The sequence below is a fragment of the Ovis aries genome, chromosome 17 (genome assembly GCF_016772045.2).
Source record: "Ovis aries strain OAR_USU_Benz2616 breed Rambouillet chromosome 17, ARS-UI_Ramb_v3.0, whole genome shotgun sequence".
Classification (NCBI taxonomy): domain Eukaryota; kingdom Metazoa; phylum Chordata; class Mammalia; order Artiodactyla; family Bovidae; genus Ovis; species Ovis aries.
In genome coordinates this window covers 35,582,686-35,605,936 of record NC_056070.1, presented here as the reverse complement: position 1 = coordinate 35,605,936, position 23,251 = coordinate 35,582,686, and the positions used below count along the sequence as shown (strand labels likewise).

General features: G+C 35.5%; 1 protein-coding gene across 17 annotated transcripts in view; it reads left to right on the top strand.

The window, feature by feature from the left end:
- BLTP1 (bridge-like lipid transfer protein family member 1) overlaps positions 1 to 23,251 on the top strand; it is a 208,042-nt gene that overhangs the window by 130,931 nt on the left and 53,860 nt on the right. For all 17 annotated transcript variants that reach the window (XM_042234373.2, XM_060401067.1, XM_060401064.1 and 14 more), the window contains 7 exons: positions 2,453 to 2,659; positions 4,364 to 4,602; positions 8,678 to 8,922; positions 11,027 to 11,132; positions 16,793 to 16,890; positions 17,644 to 17,829; positions 20,922 to 21,090. In XM_042234373.2, coding sequence (XP_042090307.1) covers positions 2,453 to 2,659; positions 4,364 to 4,602; positions 8,678 to 8,922; positions 11,027 to 11,132; positions 16,793 to 16,890; positions 17,644 to 17,829; positions 20,922 to 21,090 — 1,250 coding nt within the window. The remainder of the gene's footprint in view (positions 1 to 2,452; positions 2,660 to 4,363; positions 4,603 to 8,677; positions 8,923 to 11,026; positions 11,133 to 16,792; positions 16,891 to 17,643; positions 17,830 to 20,921; positions 21,091 to 23,251) is intronic.

Below are 23,251 nucleotides of genomic sequence, written 5' to 3'. Positions count from 1 at the left end.
AACTTTGTCAAATAGACCAGCACTGGCAATGAATTCTCAAACCAAACTTCTTGGTCACTTGCTGTGAACTTTTTGCATATATGAGGCATGCCTGGCATGCTATAGGTTTTTATAGTCATCTGTTTAAAAAGACTTTGACCACTTCTTTCCTGTGTAAAAGTTTACTACATGTTTTATGATACAGATTAAGGCACAGATCTTTTAAGAGTTAAAATAGAGTTGCTGCTGCTGCTACTGCTGCTAAGTCACTTCAGTTGTGTCTGACTCTGTGCAACCCCAAAGATGGCAGCCCACCAGGCTCCCCCGTCCCTGGGATTCTCCAGGCAAGAACACTGGAGTGGGTTGCCATTTCCTTCTCCAATGCATGAAAGTGAAAAGTGAAAGTGAAGTTACTCAGTCGTGTCCAACCCTCAGCGATCCCATGGACTGCAGCCTTCCAGCCTCCTCTGTCCATGGGATTTTCCAGGCAAGAGTACTGGAGAGGGGTGCCATTGCCTTCTCCGTAAAATAGAGTTATGAATAGTTAATTCATTTGGCAGCTTGTAAATTGTTTAATTCCACATTCTGTGTCTCCTAATATCTTTAACGTGTACCATATGACAAGAGTTAATCAGATTCTCTGCAGTGTCTGGCTCAGTTTGATCAGTGTAGAACTATCCTGTTGTCTAGCTCCAAGAAACATTACTCACGCTATAGTCATGGGCATCATTTATGTAGCCTCCAGTGTGAATGATGCCCTCTGGAGTTGGGCAACACAGAGTCCTTGAAATTCTTAACATCGCAGTTTCCACTGGTAATACCACAGATCTGCAGTAGCAGAGTAGTCAGCGCTTTCTATTCTGACATTTGGTGTATAATTGAAAATCAAGGGTTGTGTATAGGCTACTATAATCAAAAGTAACATTTAAGGAGACTTCTATAGATTATAAAAGTAAAACAGTAAGATAGGTGTAGAATTTCTTGACTGTCATGATGACAAGATTTCTTTGTAAGTTTATACTTAGTTTTATTCAATAAGTGAATGCTATTCACAAGTATAAAGTCCTTTGCATTTTAGCATCATCTAAGTGTTTGGGCTTATATTGAAATTGATTTTAAAATGGAATCATTTAATTATTAGAATAGTTAAGATTCAAAATTCAGTAACTAGTCAGCATTCTAAAATCTGCCATCATTCTGGTTAGAACAGTTCCATAGATTACTTTTTTCCTTCCTCTAATCAGTGATAGTCTTTGAAAGCAGTTTCCTTTGAAGGAGAAGGCAGATATAGTTCTGTAGTAATCATTTTTTAAGTTAGCGTATTACCTGGATTTCACTATCTGTAAATAATCAAAACTTCTGATAGAACCACTCTTAACGCTTCTCAAGATTTGTTCTAATATAAGTTAAATGTAATGCATTGATTCCTTAGGTCCTTGAGACTATAGTCAGTGAATCCTTTGTAGCCTAAGTAGAGATAAATATGTGTGAACTGATCTGTAGTTAATATGAAATTTGCACTTTGTGTGTTTTGCTTACTCTGTTGTCAAGTATCCTGTGCCCATTTGAAAGATAGCGTTTATGCTAAGCTTTCAGTTTATGACAGGGCCTTTAGTGGTGTACTTCATTGACATGAATTTTTCTGTTGTCTGTGTCAGGACTGCTTCACCATGACTTTTACATACATGGTTTTCACAACATGCTATCTGTGGAATCTCACAGTTGTAGTGTTGAGTCATTCTTCTGCTGTACTTCTTTCTGCTCATTTATTTCACAAAATTCAGTGAGTGTCTGCCATGTTCAAAGCATTTTTCTAGGTATTAGAAGGAAAAAACAAGAAACCAAGAAAGACAGTATTTCTGTTTTATATCTGTACCGGTAAAACTTACCAATTTTTAACTAAGTAGTAGTTACTCTTTATGAATTGGACTTGTATCATTTCTTTGCCACTCACTGAAAAAAAAATGGAAAATGCAAGTTGAATTTCATCTTTTTCATTAATTTCTTTTAACTTGTTAGCTGATTATAAGATTAATTTCTTTGACTGATTAGATTTTAAGAGGTATAATGGTGTTTTTCTTCCTTTTGAAGTTCACTGTCTATATTTTCTTAGTGGTTGTAGAGATGCCAGAAATAAGTTGAAGAAAAATGGAGTTCTGAATGGGGAAAAATAAAAGTGGAATTTTGTGTTGTATATGTTTTATGTGTCAGTGTTCATTCTCTTCCATATAAGCACATAGATATTCTTCTGTAAACTCTTTATTAAAGAAATAGAATAATATTCCATATAAACAAAGTAAAATGTATGTCAGTATTTTTAGAAGATATTATTTCTTCAGTATGATTTAAATGCATGAAAAATCTTACTTACTTCAGTAAATGATTTCAAAGCATTTGTCTTGCTCTCAAAATATATTTTCAAAATTTCTCTTTATTTGACCATATTTTAATGATCCTCCTTCTCTATTAATAGAACTGTAGTGAAATGTAGTATTGCCAAGTCTCAAGCCCTCTACAGTGCCCAGAGGGGATTGAAGACTAACAATGCCGCTGTGTTCAAAGTAGGAGCTATCAGCATCAATATTCCCCAGCACCCCGCCACCTTGCACAGCATGATGGTTCGAAGTTCTCACCAACTATCTAAGCAGATCTCAGATCTCATCAGACAGCCTTCTACAGTGTAAGTTATTTATTCAAGTTTTGTGATTCTCTATAGTATTTCATGTCATTTTTTGCTGTGTTAACAGTAGTTTGGAGGAAGACAGAGGTTACATCTAGAGTAGTGACTATTATGGATAGTGGGGCGAGTGAAAAGTAGCTAAACATGATTGTGGAAGAATCATATTGAAGTAGTGTGTATTATTGAAGTAGTGTGTTACAGATGCAATTGTCAGTCTTTCATATTGCATCAGTAAAGCCTAGGAGAGCCTAAGGATTAGTGGACATTATAAAGGGGTACTACTAAAAGGCAAACTGAAAAATTCTACGACTGTAACAATCTTTATTTCCTTTAATTTCATTGAAATTTGTGACTACATATATTTATAAAGTTGCAGGGCCATTTATGTCTCGTGCATGGTTTTGGGCTGTCCTTCATATGAAATTCTTGTATGTGGTTCAAGGAAGGATTTGATAGTGCCATTTGCGTATTTTAAAAGGCAGTGAATGGGACTTTTGCAGAGTAACCTTTACCCAGGGTTTGTACTGCTGAGCTCTTTTCCTGGTCTCCAAAGCTGTTACTAATGAATAACTAATAAAAATTTAAGTAAAAGGTAAAAGTTTGCCTTGTTACATTTCCTTTTTTCCTAGTCTGTAAGGCAGAAAGACATAGTGTGTTTTTTGATGGTGGCTTAAAGCAGTGATTTTTTTTTCCAGTTTTTTCTTTCTAGATCTTTAAATTCTGATGTAGTATTAATTCATGTCTAGTTGATTAAGTAGTAATGACTCACATGTTTTTCCTGTCACTGGAATATGAAATCCAGAATGTATATATGAGCCTTAGTTATAAAATTCTCTAAGGAATTTCTTCTTATTAGAATGTATTGGCAAACAGAGTGGAGTAGTTAGAAAAAAAATAAAGACTCTAGAGTCAACCTGCGTGTGTGCTCAGTCTCTAAGTCATGTCCAGTTCTTTGCAGACACAACTATAGCCTGCCAGGGTCCTTCTATCCATGGCATTTTCCAGGCAAGAATACTGGAGTGGGTTGCCATTTCCTTCTCCAGGGGATCTTCCCAACCCAGGGATTGAACTCACATCTCCTGCACTGGCAGGCGAGTTCTTTACCACTGAGCCACCAGGGAAGCCCAGAGTCAGACTGACTGAGTTCAAAACTGATTTTACAACTTCATAGTTATGCTTCCTCATTGGTAAAATGAAGATACTAGTACCTACTCACAGGATTTTGTTTGATGAATCAATGATATGAAATGCACAAGGCACTAAGAATAGTACCTGCCACATAGGAAGCACTCAAATATCTATTAATTGTTTTTGTTGATGTTAGTTATTATTATTCATAGTGGTAGTAATAATAGTGGCAAATAATCAACAGAATTGCATGATGGTTAAGTCATAGGATCTGGAATCAGACAAACTTCTGGTTTCACATTAATGATATGAATGATCTTGGGACAGCCTTAACATCCAGTTATATTGCTATTACTTCTTGTTTACTTTTCCAGATAATCATTTTTCAGTGGCTATTTGAGGAAGACTTAATATGATCTGCTATTGAAAAGAAAACATGTTCACAGTTCATTTTTTGCTATTTTTCATTAAGAATTCCAATTTTATACAATTTTTATTTTTTATACAATTTAAATCTTAGTAGCTGTTCTGTTTGTGTCCCTTTTCCAGGATTTAAACTTTATTTTTGCTTTATAGCCCACAGCCTGTAAAAGAAGATATTGCAACCCCCCTACCTTCTGAAAAAACACCAACAAGTGTTAATCAAACTCCTGTTGAAACAAATGAATTTCCTCAACTACCAGAAGGTTTAGAGAAGAAGCCTATCGTCCTTAAGTTCAGTGCCATGTTAGATGGTATAGCCATTGGCGCAGCACTTTTACCATCTCTGAAAGCAGAATACAAGATGGGACGAATGAGAAGCCACGGAATGACGGGTAACACTGAAGTTTGAATTCATTCTTAAAATTTATTAGTGGATTTGAGTATTAGTAATATTTTGGTGAAAGGCAAATTTGGTTTTATAGATTTATATGAAAATTTAAAAATTTTAATTAAAACACTTTTAAATTTCATTAACTGTTTTTCATTCAGTCAAGTGAAAATAGCAACACACTTCATTGAGTGACCATCATGGACCCTGTTTTCATTTGAAGTCTTTAGAGTTATCCACTATTTAGAGACCATTTCCAACTTAAGTTGAATACATTTTTACATCTGTTAGGTTCCTATAGCCTGAATAACTTGGTTTATTTTCACATTGAGTCCGTTTAGCTTTTATCAGAGGTTGTGTTTTGTGATCCTTATGTATCCTCTCCAAAAGCACTTTGCTTTTGTATTTTTTTCTGAAATGTATCCTATTTTTCAATCTGTTAAAATTAAAATATTTTTCTCTTATTCTATCAACATTATAAATTACATGAACGCATGTAGAATTAAAGATTTTAAAATTATAAAAAAATTAAAAAAATAGTTTAAAAACATATATACACATATGTGAATCAGTTCAGTTCAGTTGCTTAGTCATGTCTGACTCTTAGCGACCCCATGGACTGCAGCACGCCAGGCCTCCATGTCCGTCACCAACTCACAGTGCTTACTCAAACTCACGTCCATAGAGTTGATGATGCCATCCAACCATCTCTTCCTTTGTCTATGCCTTCTCCTCCTGCCTTCAATCTTTCCCAGCATCAGGGTCTTTTCCTATGAGTCAGTTCTTCACATCAGGTGGCCAAACTATTGGAGTTTCAGCTTCAGCATTAGTCCTTCCAATGAATAATCAGGACTGATTTCCTTTAGGATGAACTGCTTGGATCTCCCTGCAGTCCAAGGACTCTCGAGAGCCTTCTCTGACACCATAGTTCAAAAGCATCAATTCTTTGGCACTCAGCTTTCTTTGTAGTCCAGCTCTCACATCCATACATGACTACTGGGAAAACCATAGCTTTGACTAGCCAGACTTATGTTGGCAAAGTAATGTCTCTGCTTTTTAATATGCTGTCTAGGTTGGTCTTAGCTTTTCTTCCAAGGAACAAGCGTCTTTTTAGTTTTATGGCTGCAATCACCATCTGCAGTGATTTTGGAGCCCAAGAAAATAAAGTCTGTCACTTTTTCCATTGTTTTCCTATCTTTTTGCCATGAAGTGATGGGACCGGATGCCATGACTTAGTTTTCTGAATGTTGAGTTTTAAGCCAACTTTTTCACTCTCCTGTTTCACTTTCATCAAGAGGCTTTTTAGTTCTTCTTCACTTTCTGCCATAAGGATGGTGTCTTCTGCATATCTGAGGTTATTGATACTTTTCCTGGCAGTCTTGATTCCAGCTTGTGCTTCATCCAGCCCAGCATTTCTCATGATGTACTCTGCATATAAGGTAAATAACCAGGGTGACAGTATACAGCCTTGATGTACTCCTTTCCCTATTTGGAGCCAGTCCATTGTTCCATGTCTGGTTCTAACTGTTGCTTCTTTACCTGCCTACAGATTTCTCAGGAGGCAGGTCAGGTGGTCTGGTAGTCCCATCTCTTGAAGAATTTTCCACAGTTTGTTGTGATCCATACAGTCAAAGGCTTTGGCATAGTCAATAAAGCAGAAATAAGATGTTTTTCTGGAACTCTTCCTTTTTTGATGATCCAACATATGTTGGCAATTTGATCTCTGGTTCCTCTGCCTTTTCTAAAACCACCTTGAACATCTGGAAGTTCATGGTTCACGTATTGCTGAAGCCTGGCTTGGAGAATTTTGAGCAATACTTTAGTAGGGTGTGAGATGAGTGCAGGTGTGCGGTAGTTTGAGCATTCTTTTGCATTGCCTTTCTTTGGGATTGGAATGAAAACTGACCTTTTCCAGTCCTGTGGCCACTGCTGAGTTTTCTAAATTTGTTGGCATATTAAATGCAGCACTTTCACAGCATCATCTTTTAGGAATTGAAATTGTTCAACTGGAATTCCATCACCTCCACTAGTTTTGTTCTTATAGCAATGCTTCATAAGGCCGACTTTACTTTTCATTCCAGGATGTCTGGGTCTAGGTGAGTGATCATACCATTGTGGTTATCTGAGTCATGAAGATCTTTTTTGTATAGTTCTGTTGGGTATTCTTGCCACCTCTTCTTAATATCTTTTGCTTCTGTTAGGTCCATACCATTTCTGTCCTTTATTGTGTACATCTTTGCATGAAATATTCCCTTGGTATCTCTAATTTTCTTAAAGAGATTTCTAGTCTTTCGCATTCTGTTGTTTTCCTCTATTTCTTTGCATTGATCACTGAGGAAGGCTTTCTTATCTCTCCTTGCTATTCTTTGGAACCCTACATTCAAATGGGTTTATCTTTCCTTTTCTCTTTTGCCTTTTGTGTCTTTTCTTTTTTCAGTTATTTGTAAGACCTCCTTAGACAATCATTTTGCTCTTTTTCATTTCTTTTTCTTGGGGATGGTCTTGATCACTGCCTCCTGTACAGTGTCACAAACCTTGGTCCATAGTTCTTCAGGCACTCTGTTTATCAGATCTGATCCCTTGAATCCATTTGTCACTTCAACTGTGTGTAAGGGATTTGATTTAGGTCATACCTGAATGGTCTACTGGTTTTCCCCTACTTTCTTCAATTTAAGTCTGAATTTGGCAATAAGGATTTGTGAATAAATGTGTATATGTATTTATATAGTGTGTGTGTGTATGGGTATGTATTTATTCCTGGCCACAGATCTTGATTTTAATAAACTTTCTGCTTCTCCTTAATTCCCTCATAAGGAAATGCGGAAATTTGGCCTGAATAATGGTTTAGGTTGTATATTTATAATTGAACAACTACACGCCAAATTGTTGATTTAAGTGTTCAGAACCAGCAGTATACTGCAACTCATGCCATATCCTTATTTGGAATACGGTCCCATTATTAACTATTGTTAAAGTCAAAGATACATGCGATTATATAATTTTATACTTAATGAATGTTTTCATTGAGTATAATTTAATTGATTTGACAGTTTCACTGTTTACTTCCATACCAAGTGGGGATCAGGAGGCAAGTTATCAACTGCTAACTGTTCTCACACAATGAAAACATTGTGTGGATTACTGTTCCCTGTTTTTTTGTTTTGTTTTGCACTTAGTGAATTTCTCTTGTTTTAACTCTTGTAATAAGGGCAGTTTCTTTTCTACTTTCTGTGAAGTAAAAAACATTTTAAAGTGTTTCTCCAACCAGTCCATTCTGAAGGAGATCAGCCCTGCGATTTCTTTGGAAGGAATGATGCTAAAGCTGAAACTCCAGTACTTTGGCCACCTCATGTGAAGAGTTGACTCATTGGAAAAGACTCTGATGCTGGGAGGGATTGAGGGCAGGAGGAGAGGGGACGACAGAGGATGAGATGGCTGGATGGTATCACTGACTTGATGGACGTGAGTCTGAATGAACTCCGGGAGTTGGTGATGGACAGGGAGGCCTGGCGTGCTGTGATTCATGGGGTCGCAAAGAGTTGGACACGGCTGAGCGACTGAACTGAACTAGCACCAATGCTGCACACCTATTAGGCTTAATAAGTGATATTTGCTGGCTTAATAATACTAGCTGACTGTTTATAGTAACCATTTGTTGTTATTCAGTTACTAAGTCATGTCTGACTCTTTGTTACCCCATAGTCTGCGGCACTCCAGGCTCCCCTGTTCTTCACTGTTTCCCGGGGTTTGCTCAGATTCATGTCCACTGGAGTTGGTGATGTTATCTAACCATTTCATCCTCTGCTGCCCCGTTCTCCTTTTGTCTTCAATCTTTCCCAGCATTACGGTCTTTTCCAATGAGTCAGCTTTTTTCAGGTGGCCAAAGTTTTGGGGCTACATATATTTAAAGACAGGAAAATTTTCTAAGCAAATTTAAAGTATCCTTCTCATATCTTTAAAAATAGGTTTTGGGAAATGCATACTTTTTTTTCATACTCACCATTTTTGGACATAGTAAGTAATGAAATGAGTGAATGAGCACCTGAACAACAAAAATAATTTCTCTTTTTTTCTTACAGGTGCACAGACCAGGTTTACATTTGAGCTGCCAAATCACAGACTGCGTTTTACTTCAAAAGTTTCTGCCACAGATATGTCAACCATTCCTCCTTCTGCCAGTCTTAACCTTCCTCCAGTTACTATGTCAGGGAAATATATAATGGAAGAGCATGATAGTTACTCAGATCAAGTGTGGAGTATAGATGAACTGCCTTCTAAACAAGGGTATTATTTACAGGGAAATTATCTACGTTGTGTGGCAGAAGTAGGTTCACTTTTAAATTTTCTTATTCTTTGTAATTTAGGAGTCTTTGGGCTTTAGGTGTACCAAAATATGTAGTGATGCAAATTTTTGAGAGAAGTCATCAAATCATTTATTCCTACAGAACTTTTTACTGTGTCTGATGGGAGTGTGTGTGTGGGTGTACAGGTATCTCTCTCCTTATAGTTTTATTTAAACATATTTTTCTTGTTTTAGTCATCTTTGGATTCATATTTATTATATTAGTTTTCACATGCATCTCTGCAGTATTTTAATTATTCCTCTGATTATAAAAAAGCTAATAGTATTTAACATTTGTCAGGTGCTGCATGTGCACTGACTTGAACAGTTCTTAAATCAGCCCTTTGAGATAGATATTTTATTCTCATTTATAAGTAGAAAAACTGAACCTTTAGGGTGGTTACATGATTCATCTAGGTATATATACTTATTAACAATATAAAGGTCACAGAGAGAGAGAAAATAATTATAAGCACATTCACAGACTAATTTCTGTACTAGGGCAAGTTGAAAACAAGCATACCTGAGTCCATCGTTATTTTTTCCCTTTCTATCTGTACAGTTATCACAAGTTTAAAAAGCATTTAGGTATGTTTTTCATATGATTCATGGTAAGCAGGTCATTTGTTACTGTCCTAATTTGTTACAGTAGAAAACTGAATTTAAAGAGATTAAATGACTTTCCCTAAGTCCCCCAGCTATCGATTGACAGATGCTTGAATCAAAGGCATGCTTGTCCCTCAGCTTACTTTGTCAAAAAAACTGCAACCCTTTCAGAAATCAATTTGACAACTATTTGTTTTATAAATTTTATTCTCTAGAATCTGAAGCATTTATAAGAATGCTCTTTAGCTTCTGTCTAGAAATATTACAGCTTTGTAGCATATAGTTAAGTCTGGTTTGCCTTCTTTAGACTCTGCTTGTCCTAGAACCTCTCATGTACAACATGCTAGAAGTCTAATATTTACTTACTAAAAAGTAGATTATAAAGCCTGTTTCATTTTTGCTTTCTACTCCTGAAAAATAAGTGTCCCAAACTCTAGTTTAGCAATACTATTATTAATATTTCATTTGACAGAAAATAAAGCAAATCCAATCCAGTATATTGCATAATTCCTTACTAATATTAGCTATTATAAAGATATAAAGTTTATAATTGGGGCAGAACACCATCCTAAATTTACTGAGAATGCAGTTAATTATAAACATTTGAAAGAGTCTAAAGTTGCATCTCTCTGAGAGTTGCCCATTTTACTATGGCCTGAAATAGACACATGTGAAAATCATCTTTACCCACTTGATACTACTCTATCCACAATGAACGTACCCAGTGCAACTTAGACTTTATGTGAATTCTCATTTAAGAAAAGACTGCTTACATGTATTTTGCACTTAACTTTTGATCAACATATGAACACTATCAAAGTGACAGATGTTGAAGAATTTGACCTACTCATAAAGATGCTTCGATTCATTGTAAATAAACTTGAATCCAATTAAGGCCTGCTTTCTATTTAATCTATTAGTTAATTGTTGTCAGAAATTCTTTATACTAATCATGGGACATGCATTATAGTAAAGCTGAGTTTAGTATAACTGATTTGCTAATTCAGCTTCATGTAAGCTAATATAAGTTTCATGAGAACCATAATTTTGTTTTTATTCACAGTTGTATCCTTAGCATCTAATGCAATACACAGAGTAGATGGTCAATAAATATTTGAATGAGTAAAAACATTTTCTTTCACTTATACTAGTCCATTGTTCTAACACTAAATCAGTGATCATTAAAAATAAATATTACTTCACATAATCGGTATTGAAATCAGCAGGTTACATTTTCAAAAGATTTCTCTTACCTTATTGGCTACTGTTATTTTTTAAAAATAAAGGGAAATGGTGCCTAACAATGTCAGGCCAGTAGAGTATTAAGGGATCTGAGTATTTTGACCTTTCTTCAGTATATTAATTTCAAGTATCATGTAAGTAAATTGTTCTTCCTCAGAGTTTGGGATGACTTATGTGAGATGTATTTAAGATTAGTATAGTCAATATGTTAGTCTAATATTCTGATTTTGTTTGGTAGGTTGGTTCCTTTGAACATAATCTTACAACTGATCTTCTAAATCACCTGGTATTTGTACAGAAAGTATTCATGAAAGAAGTTAATGAAGTAATACAAAAAGTTTCTGGTAAGATCATCTGCTACCTTACAATATAGTACATTCTCACTGGCTATAGGATGGTCCATGTACCAGTGATACAAATATTGATTCTGTCATGTAGATAAAATTGTTAACTTCCTAAAAACTCTGTTCCTTTTATGGGTTTCTCACCTACAGATGCTCCTGCTTATTTATTACTTTTTTTATGTGTAATATATACATTTACAATTTATTTAACTACACAAAGCTCCCTTTGCTTCCCTTCCAAGAAAAAAAAAAAAAAAACCGGCTTAGTGTGTGTCTATTAATTAACTAGTCTTAATCACTGTGGACAGAATTTAGATCAGTGTTAAGATTTTGATGTTAATCTACATCAGATGGTGACTATATGCTGGCTACATGGTAAATTGTCTCTAGCAACCCTTATTATATTTTTGCTGTTTCTCAAGAGTAGATTACAAGTAACCTTCTTAATCCCTATTTTACATTTTAACAGGAAATATATGTCTCATTTAAAAATGTTTATTTGATTTTCAATTCACAAGATAGAGTATTAAGAGGAATTAGGGCGGAAAACAAGTTAACTGTATAACAGTTCTTAAGGCTGAATATTTCCAAAGTGAATATAAATAATCATGTTAAAATAATAATTAAGCTTTACCAATAAAATGCCATCAAGAGGTGATTCCTCCATTGTTGATGAATAAATTAATTCATTTTACAAATTTATTAAGTATCTATTCAATTATAATTGTGTTGAGTTCTCTGAATGACAAGAAAAGAGTGCTGTGTCTATGTTAAAGGAAAAACTTTAAGGAATCAGAAAAGGCTTCACACAGAGGATGTCAAATTCAAATCCTCACAAGTGAAGTCTCATTTGGCAAGAAAGGAGAAAGACAAGATTCAGGCAGAGCTTATGGACCAGTATTTGATAAGGCTTTGAAGGAGGATAGAACATGGATTAGGAAATCGAATTATATATAGCAGCCGTGTGTGCAGGAGATTTTCCTGGTTCTCCTGGGTTGGTTCTGGTTGTATCTGAAGTTAAGAAGCTATTTGATGGTCACACTGATGAGGCCTAACAGAGGTATAGAAACTTACAAGTGAAGTAGAACAATTAAATCAATTGGGAACCTTGGAATTTTTCTGAAAATGGTTGAATACAAACCATTAAGGAAGGGATGAATATATAGCAGAAGCCCTTTCTGCCACTGAAGGTGTCTCTTCTTGGAGATATACAGAAGTTTTGATGTGGCCCATTTACCTGGTTAAAGTCACATTAGAACATTGTCTATACAAATTAAGACTTTTTCAAGACTGCTATTGCTAAATATGTATAATTAAAAAAACAAACCCTTCCAGTAACTAATCTTGTATCTCTTACAGTACAAGTGTAGAGTTCCTGGTATTAGTATGGTACTGTAAGCCATACTTAAAGTGGTTTTGATGAAAGAGAAAGGCTTTTCTTAACCTTTGAATTACATCGCTAGGAGTTATAAGAAAAGTAGGTCTATGAATAATGAAATGGAAAAGAAAACTGGAAATTAATGTTCTACCCATGAAGACTTGCCAATCACTGTGAAAAATAAAGAGCTCAGAAAATGATGCCAACATCATTTAGTGGCTAGATCTCCCTGAACCTTTCCTTCCTCACTGCAGAGACAGGATGAATCCTGGGAAAATAGCTGAAACATAAGTCACCTATCATCCAGCTGGTCCAGGGCCTCATGGAACACAGATGTTCCCTTATCTTTCTCAAAACCAGAGAATGTAACAGATTATTGAGAGGGAATGCTTTGAATCCTTGTAGCCCAATTTCTTAGTATTCTAATGTCTGTATTGCTTCCCTACTCTCCTATAATCCTCACGATTATTTTCCTTATTTATTTTTAAAACTGTTTCCTCATGCTTTCCCATTATGTTACATTTAGCTTTAGGATATTTTCTGTTGCATAGGAATACTCATGTTCACAACCATCATCAAGTTTGTTAGGAAAATTCTTTTTTGAAGAATCAGTTCTTTTTTTTTTTTTTTTTTTTAGTTTTTTATTTTTTAAATTTTAAAATCTTTAATTCTTACATGCATTCCCAAACATGAACCCCCCTCCCACCACCCTCCCCATAACATCTTTCTGGGTCATCCCCATGCACCAGCCCCAAGCATGCTGCATCCTGCGTCAGACATAGACTGGCGATTCAATTCACATGATAGTATACATGTTAGAATGTCATTCTCCCAAATCATCCCACCCTCTCCCTCTCCCTCTGAGTCCAAAAGTCCGTTATACACATCTGTGTCTCTTTCCCTGTCTTGCATACAGGGTCGTCATTGCCATCTTCCTAAATTCCATATATATGTGTTAGTATACTGTATTGGTGTTTTTCTTTCTGGCTTACTTCACTCTGTATAATCGGCTCCAGTTTCATCCATCTCATCAGAACTGATTCAAATGAATTCTTTTTAACGGCTGAGTAATACTCCATTGTGTATATGTACCACAGCTTTCTTATCCATTCATCTGCTGATGGACATCTAGGTTGTTTCCATGTCCTGGCTATTATAAACAGTGCTGCGATGAACATTGGGGTACATGTGTCTCTTTCAATTCTGGTTTCCTCGGTGTGTATGCCCAGAAGTGGGATTGCTGGGTCATAAGGTAGTTCTATTTGCAATTTTTAAGGAATCTCCACACTGTTCTCCATAGTGGCTGTACTAGTTTGCATTCCCACCAACAGTGTAGGAGGGTTCCCTTTTCTCCACACCCTCTCCAGCATTTATTGCTTGCAGATTTTTGGATCGCAGCCATTCTGACTGGTGTGAAGTGGTACCTCATTGTGGTTTTGATTTGCATTTCTCTAATAATGAGTGATGTTGAGCATCTTTTCATGTGTTTGTTAGCCATCCGTATGTCTTCTTTGGAGAAATGTCGATTTAGTTCTTTGGCCCATTTTTTGATTGGGTCGTTTATTTTTCTGGAGTTGAGCTGCAGAAGTTGCTTGTATATTTTTGAGATTAGTTGTTTGTCAGTTGCTTCATTTGGTATTATTTTCTCCCATTCAGAAGGCTGTCTTTTCACCTTGCTTATATTTTCCTTTGTTGTGCAGAAGCTTTTAATTTTAATTAGATCCCATTTGTTTATTTTTGCTTTTATTTCCAGCATTCTGGGAGGTGGATCATAGAGGATCCTGCTGTGATTTATGTCTGAGAGTGTTTTGCCTATGTTCTCCTCTAGGAGTTTTATAGTTTCTGATCTTACATTTAGATCTTTAATCCATTTTGAGTTTATTTTTGTGTGCGGTGTTAGAAAGTGATCTAGTTTCATTCTTTTACAAGTGGTTGACCAGTTTTCCCAGCACCACTTGTTAAAGAGATTGTCTTTACTCCATTGTATATTCTTGCCTCCTTTGTCAAAGATAAGGTGTCCATATGTGTGTGGATTTATCTCTGGGCTTTCTATTCTGTTCCATTGATCTATATGTCTGTCTTTGTGCCAGTACCATACTGTCTTGATGACTGTGGCTTTGTAGTAGAGCCTGAAGTCAGGCAAGTTGATTCCTCCAGTTCCATTCTTTTTTCTCAAGATTGCTTTGGCTATTCGAGGTTTTTTGTATTTCCATACAAATCTTGAAATTATTTGTTCTAGTTCTGTGAAAAATGTGGCTGGTAGCTTGATAGGGATTGCATCAGTTCTTACAGTCTTAATTGTGCATAGACTGCCTGGGTTTCAGAAGGCTGTAGGTAAGCACCAACCTGGTAAAGAGAGGAGATCTATCTTTTATTATGTACAGCCCTATGTGTGTAATGTATTTGTAATATATTAGTAATATATTTATATATATATGAAATAAGGTTACCAGTTTTACAATTAGATCAGGTATATGTTTAATTCATAACAAGGTAAAAAACTGTAGAGTTAATGTAACTAATAGTGTCTCTGATATTTCTATAAACTAAAAGGATTGTGTAATACATTTTGTAAGAGGCAGAGCTTGTCTTTTAAATTAAAATTTTTTGAAACTGTAAAAGATATTCAGCTTTCTGGTTTGTCCTTCTATTTCAATATTTTATTGGCTATTCTGGGTATTTTATCTCTTCATATACACCTTAGAATGAGTTTGTTGATATCCACAAAATAAGTTGGTAGGATTTGGATTTGGATTGCATGCATTGAATTTAGAGATCAAGTTAAGAACAACTGATGTCTATCTTTTATCAGAGTTTTGTAGTTTTTCTCATGTAGATCTTGTACATGTGTTGTTAATTTATATAAATACCTAAGCATTTTGATTTTTGTGGAAATGTAAATGGTATTGGGTTTTATTTTTTTTTAGTATTTATTTTTTTTTTAATTTTAAAATCTTTAATTTTTACATGCGTTCCCAAACATGACCCCCCCCCACCTCCCTCCCCACAACATCTCTCTGGGTCATCCCCATGCACCAGCCCCATTCCACTGTTTATTGCTGCTGATAGGAAAGTGATTGATGTTTGTATATTATTAAACTTTGTATCCTGTAACCTTGCCGTAATCACTTATTGGTTCCAGGAACTTCTACATAGATGATCAAGTCATTTGTGAACAAAGACAGTTTATTTCTTCCTTCCCAATTTGTATATCTTTTATTTCCTTTTCTTGTCATATTGCATTAGCTAGGACTTCTTGTATGATGTTGAAAAGGATTGGTAAGAGGGGCTATGCTTGCTTTGTACATTATCATAGTGGGAAAACTGAAAGCTTTTCACCAATTAACATGGTTTTAGCTGAAGATTTTTTTTTAGATATTCTCTATCAAATTGAGGAAGTTCTACTCTGTTTTTCATTTATTGAAATTCTTTATTATCAGTAGGTTTTGAATTTTGTCAAATGCTTTTTCTGCGTCTCTTAATATGATCATGTGACTTTTATCCTTTAGCCTATTAATGTGTTGAATTACATTAATTTATTACCTACTGGGAAGAAACTTCCCATCTCACTTACATTTGCTCCCTTGGATGATGCTAAATTCAATACACATAGAAAAAGAGGAATCATTTTGAGATAGAATATTTGAAAGATAAACATGCAGAAAAGCTTTTAAAATAAGACAAAGAGAAGTGGAAGCAGAGATTGGATTTCAAAATGTTAGAACATTATTTCCTGAATACCACATAGCCTGAGTAACAAATGGTTTATTAATAGGAACTTTATCCCCAAGGTCCTCTACCCCAATTTCTTCTTAAATGTATAGGCCAAACTTCTTTATCACACTCTTTGTTATTAAAATCTGTTATCTTATTTTTCATTTCTCCACATTCAGTTTTTCTTTCATTCTTTGTTTATAGAACATGTAGAAATAAATAACCAAGATATTTTTTTGATTGAAGAGATTTTTTCATTGTAATTTTTCCTTCAAATATATTTTCTGAGATGTATAATCATGTTTGGTATAATTATATGTATAATGTTTTAATTTAGGCCATATAAAAAGTTCTTAATTTTCTATATATGTAGTACTATCCCGATTTTATATCTGCCATCTGCCTCAGTGAAATGTGCCATGGCTAGAGTTCCCTGTTAAAGATTCAGTTAATGATCAGTAAAAAGAGAATGTGTGTGTGTGTGTTTAAACACATAACATAATTACTCTATTCCTTTTGAAGAAATTGCCTCAGACCTTCAATTATTTAATTCGTTAACCTCTTTTAGGCGGGGAGCAGCCTATTCCTCTTTGGAATGAACATGACGGAACAGCGGATGGAGAGAAGCCTAAAATTCTGCTCTATTCTTTGAACTTGCAGTTTAAGGTAACATAAATAATAATATAATAATGATTCCTTAAGAAGTATTTTTCCACTTAATGTATGCTTATAGAAAACTCATATGATACATGAATATGCCAAATAGAAAATAAAATTGAAGTATTAAATATAACCCTATCCACTTAGAGAAGAAGCTTTAACAATTGAATATCGTTTAGGATTTTTCCTGTTTGTGTGTGTGTGTATATATTATATATATATATTTATATTTCTGCCTTTTTAAAAACTTTGAATACCTCTCCACTTCAGAACATTTAGATCTACTTTATCTTCTTAAACAGCTGTGCTATATATTATACAGTTGGAAAAATTTAAGTACTTCCTTCTAATGAACATTTATTTTTTCTGATTATTGCTATTATAAATTACTCTGTAAGAAATGTTTTGTACACTTGTCCAATTAAAATAATACCTTAATGTAAATTTTATTGCTTCTAATGTTTATGATATTAGTGTTCTTAAAAATTATTCATACCAAATAGTTACTTGTAATTAATGTATTTAACCCATGAAGAGTCTGTATTTTGAATACAAAATACTGAAATGAAATTTAATAGCTAAAATTTTCTACTGACATGAGAAATTAAAGGATGTTGCCAGTTTTGCCAGTTCAATAGGCATCCAAGATATTTTAGAACATGGTATTTTATTTATCACGTATTGAAAGATTTCGTTTGAATGGGTGTATATTGTTGATTTAAGATTCTTTTTTTCCTCCAAACATATATAAACTACTAGGGTATTCAGGTAACAGCCACAACTCCCTCAATGAGAGCTGTAAGATTTGAAACTGGGTTGATTGAACTGGAACTTTCAAACAGACTTCAAACCAAAGCTTCCCCAGGAAGTAGCAGCTATCTGAAACTGTTTGGTAAATGCCAAGTGGACTTAAATCTGGCTTTAGGACAGATTGTCAAACATCAGGTGAGTGCTGAATATGTTGATATTAAAACTGACTTTTAAATGCTGCATATCATTTTGAACTACTTTAAGTATTATTATACTTTTAAAAGTATTTAGTTTAAGTTCTGAAAATTTGATTGTAAATTCTAATGAAAATTCATTGAAGAAGACCCTTATAATTTTGTCTGGCATTTCATTTGAGTATTTTGGCAGTATATTGTTTTGGCAAATACAATCACATGAAATTTAACTAGCATCTTCATGAATACTTATAATTTCTCTTGATTTTGTTAACGCTCTGTATTAACATTGCATGCGTGCTAAGTAGCTTCAATCACGTCCAACTCTGTGTGACCCTATGGAGTGTAGCCCACCAGTCTCTTCTGTCCATGGGATTCTCCAGACAAGAATATTGGAGTGGGTTGCCGTGCCCCTCTACAGGGGATCTTCCCGACCCAGGGATCGAATCTGCATTACCTGCATTTGCCAGGCAGGTTTTTTACCACTAGTGCCACCTAGGAAGCCCCCTGTATTAACATTAGTCAATCCTTAAAATGTTACTGGGCTTCCCTGGTGGCTCAGATGGTAAAGAACCCGCCTGCAATGCAGGAAACCTGGGTTCAATCCTGGGGTTGGGAAGATCCCCTGGGGGACAGCATGGCAACTCAATCCAATATTCGTGCCTGGAAAATCCCCATGGACAGAGGAGCCTGACAGCCTACAGTCCATGGTGTCACAAAGAGTCAAACACGAATAAGCGACTAAGCTCCCGTTTGAATAATGGCAAATTTTACATGCCATAATGTTAAACATGTAAAGTTAAACATATATAAACACACACACACACAGAGTAGTAAATCAGATGCTGTTTTATAAAAACTTAGCTTTCATAGCTCATAAGGGAATTTCTGTTTTGCTAAAAATTAGGTAGATTTTTAATCATTTTCCTTCTTTACTTTGAAGACCTGATTAAAAGAATACCAGTCACACTTTTAAAACTGAATGGCTATATTAAAGATTATGTGGAGGAGTAAATGAACAAAAATTTCATGTCATCTCTAGAAAAACTAATTTTTTCTAATAGAAGCACAGTTTGAGAGATCTAATTATCTTGCCATTGAGGATATAAACCTAATCCTAGCTGTTATATGGATTTTATGTATCATTTCCTATTTATTTCTTATATAACCATTCATATTGTACATTAATTTCAAGTGTTATGGTATAGAGTATCAGGAATTTATCATTGAGAAATGAAATGAAGAAAAGTATACTGTAGTTCTTTTGGTGAACAATACAAGCTTCCCTGATAGCTCAGTTGGTAAAGAGTCCGCCTGCAATGGAGGAGACCCTGGTTCAATTCCTGGGTCAGGAAGATCCGCTGGAGAAGGGATAGGTACCCACTCCAGTATTCTTGGGCTTCTCTTATGGCTCAGCTGGTAAAGAATATGTCTGCAATGTGGGAGACCTGGGCTCGAACCCTAGGTTGGGAAGATCCCCTGGAGGAGCGAAAGGCTACCCACTCCAGTATTCTGGCCTGGAGAATTCCATGGACTGTATAGTCCATGGGTCACAAAAAGTCGGACACAACTGAGTGACTTTCACCATTAATGGTGTTAAAAAAACTTTTAATTTAATATACAATGGAGAAAAGACAATCTCTTTAACAAGTGGTGCTGGGAAAACTGGTCAACCAGTTGTAAAAGAATGAAACTAGAACACTTTCTGATACCATACACAAAAATAAACTCAAAACGGATTAAAGATCTAAACGTTAAGACCAGAAACTATAAAACTCCTAGAGGAGAATATAGGCAAAACACTCTCTGACATAAGTCACAGCAGGATCCTCTATGACCCAGCCCCCAGAATATTGGAAATAAAAGCAAAACTAAACAAATGGGACCTAATTAAAATTAAAAGCTTCTGCACAACAAAGGAAACTATAAGCAAGGTGAAAAGACAGTCTTTGGAATGGGAGAAAATAATAGCAAATGAAGCAACTGACAAACAACTAATCTCAAAAATATACAAGCAACTCCTGCAGCTCAATTCAAGAAAAATAAACGACCCAATCAAAAAATGGGCCAAAGAACTAAATAGACATTTCTCCAAAGAAGACATACAGATGGCTAACAAACACATGAAAAGATGCTCAACATCATTCATTATCAGAGAAATGCATATCAAACCCACAATGAGATACCATTTCACACCAGTCAGAATGGCTGCGATCCAAAAGTCGACAAGCAATAAATGCTGGAGAAGGGGTGGAGGAAAGGGAACCCTCTTACACTGTTGGTGGGAATGCAAACTAGTACAGCCACTATGGAGAACAGTGTGGAGATTCCTTCAAAAACTGGAAATAGAACTGCCTTATAACCCAGCAGTCCCACTGCTGGGCATACACACTGAGGAAACCAGAATTGAAAGAGACACGTGTACCCCAATGTTCATCGCAGCACTGTTACAATAGCCAAGACATGGAAACAACCTAGATGTCCATCAGCAGATGAATGGATAAGAAAGCTCTGGTACACATACACAATGGAGTATTACTCAGCCATTAAAAAGAACACATTTGAATCAGTTCTAATGAGGTGGGTGAAACTGGAGCCTATTATACAGTGAAGTAAGCCAGAAAGAAAAACACCAATACAGTATACTAATGCATATATATGGAATTTAGAAAGAAGGTAATGATAACTTTGTATGCGAGACAGCAAAAGAGACACAGATGTATAGAACATTCTTTTGGACTCTGTGGGAGAGGGAGAAGGTGGGATCATTTGGGAGAATGGCATTGAAACATGTATAATATCATATATGAAACGAATCGCCAGCCCAGGTTCGATGCATGATACTGGATGATTGGAGCTGGTGCACTGGGACGACCCAGAAGGATGGTCCGGGGAGAAAAGTGTTGGGGGGGGGGTGGGACGGTTCAGGATGGGGAACACATGTATACCTGTGGCAGATTGATCTTGATGTATGGCAAAACCAGTACAATATTGTAAAGTAATTAACCTCCAATTAAAATAAATTTATATTAAATAATTAAAATTAAAACATTTCTGTTATTTGCTTTTATTGAGCTTTTCATTTTATCGTAGGTTTATGAGGAAGCTGGTTCTGATTTTCATCAAGTTGCCTATTTTAAAACTAGAATTGGATTAAGAAATGCCCTGCGAGAAGAAATCAGTGGTTCTTCAGATAGGGAAGCTGTGCTTATTACCTTGAATCGACCAATTGTGTATGCACAGCCCGTGGCCTTTGATAGAGGTAAGATAAAATCTATCAATACTACTCTATCAGATTTAGAGATGTTTTGGTAATACTAGAGAAAGTCATCTGTAGTTTACCAGCATAAATGCTTGACAGTATATGTCTCTTAAATTTGAAATGTGAGCATCCAAAAAAAGTTTGTGTATTCTCATCAGGTTTTGAAGTTACTTTACTTTTTTTTTTTTTTTGGCTTTGCTTTTTTTATTTATTTATTTATTTATTTTTTTTAAATTTTAAAATCTTTAATTCTTACATGCATTCCCAAACATGAACCCCCCTCCCACCACCCTCCCCATAACATCTTTCTGGGTCATCCCCATGCACCAGCCCCAAGCATGCTGTATCCTGCGTCAGACATAGACTGGCGATTCAATTCACATGATAGTATACATGTTAGAATGTCATTCTCCCAAATCATCCCACCCTCTCCCTCTCCCTCTGTGTCCAAAAGTCCGTTATACACATCTGTGTCTCTTTCCCTGTCTTGCATACAGGGTCGTCATTGCCATCTTCCTAAATTCCATATATATGTGTTAGTATACTGTATTGGTGTTTTTCTTTCTGGCTTACTTCACTCTGTATAATCGGCTCCAGTTTCATCCATCTCATCAGAACTGATTCAAATGAATTCTTTTAACGGCTGAGTAATACTCCATTGTGTATATGTACCACAGCTTTCTTATCCATTCATCTGCTGATGGACATCTAGGTTGTTTCCATGTCCTGGCTATAATAAACAGTGCTGCGATGAATATTGGGGTACATGTGTCTCTTTCAATTCTGGTTTCCTCGGTGTGTATGCCCAGAAGTGGGATTGCTGGGTCATAAGGTAGTTCTATTTGCAATTTTTAAGGAATCTCACACTGTTCTCCATAGTGGCTGTACTAGTTTGCATTCCCACCAACAGTGTAGGAGGGTTCCTTTCTCCACACCCTCCAGCATTTATTGCTTGCAGATTTTTGGATCGCAGCCATTCTGACTGGTGTGAAGTGGTACCTCATTGTGGTTTTGATTTGCATTTCTCTAATAATGAGTGATGTTGAGCATCTTTTCATGTGTTTGTTAGCCATCCGTATGTCTTCTTTGGAGAAATGTCGATTTAGTTCTTTGGCCCATTTTTTGATTGGGTCGTTTATTTTTCTGGAGTTGAGCTGCAGAAGTTGCTTGTATATTTTTGAGATTAGTTGTTTGTCAGTTGCTTCATTTGGTATTATTTTCTCCCATTCAGAAGGCTGTCTTTTCACCTTGCTTATATTTTCCTTTGTTGTGCAGAAGCTTTAATTTTAATTAGATCCCATTTGTTTATTTTTGCTTTATTTCCAGCATTCTGGGAGGTGGATCATAGAGGATCCTGCTGTGATTTATGTCTGAGAGTGTTTTGCCTATGTTCTCCTCTAGGAGTTTTATAGTTTCTGATCTTACATTTAGATCTTTAATCCATTTTGAGTTTATTTTTGTGTGTGGTGTTAGAAAGTGATCTAGTTTCATTCTTTTACAAGTGGTTGACCAGTTTTCCCAGCACCACTTGTTAAAGAGATTGTCTTTACTCCATTGTACATTCTTGCCTCCTTTGTCAAAGATAAGGTGTCCATATGTGTGTGGATTTATCTCTGGGCTTTCTATATTGTTCCATTGATCTATATGTCTGTCTTTGTGCCAGTACCATACTGTCTTGATGACTGTGGCTTTGTAGTAGAGTCTGAAGTCAGGCAAGTTGATTCCTCCAGTTCCATTCTTCTTTCTCAAGATTGCTTTGGCTATTCGAGGTTTTTTGTATTTCCATACAAAGCTTGAAATTATTTGTTCTAGTTCTGTGAAAATGTGGCTGGTAGCTTGATAGGGATTGCATTGAATTTGTAAATTGCTTTGGGTAGTATACTCATTTTCACTATATTGATTCTTCCAATCCATGAACATGGTATATTTCTCCATCTATTAGTGTCCTCTTTGATTTCTTTCATCAGTGTTTTATAGTTTTCTATATATAGGTCTTTAGTTTCTTTAGGTAGATATATTCCTAAGTATTTTATTCTTTTCGTTGCAATGGTGAATGGAATTGTTTCCTTAATTTCTTTTTCTACTTTCTCATTATTCGTGTATAGGAATGCAAGGGATTTCTGTGTGTTGATTTTATATCCTGCAACTTTACTATATTCAT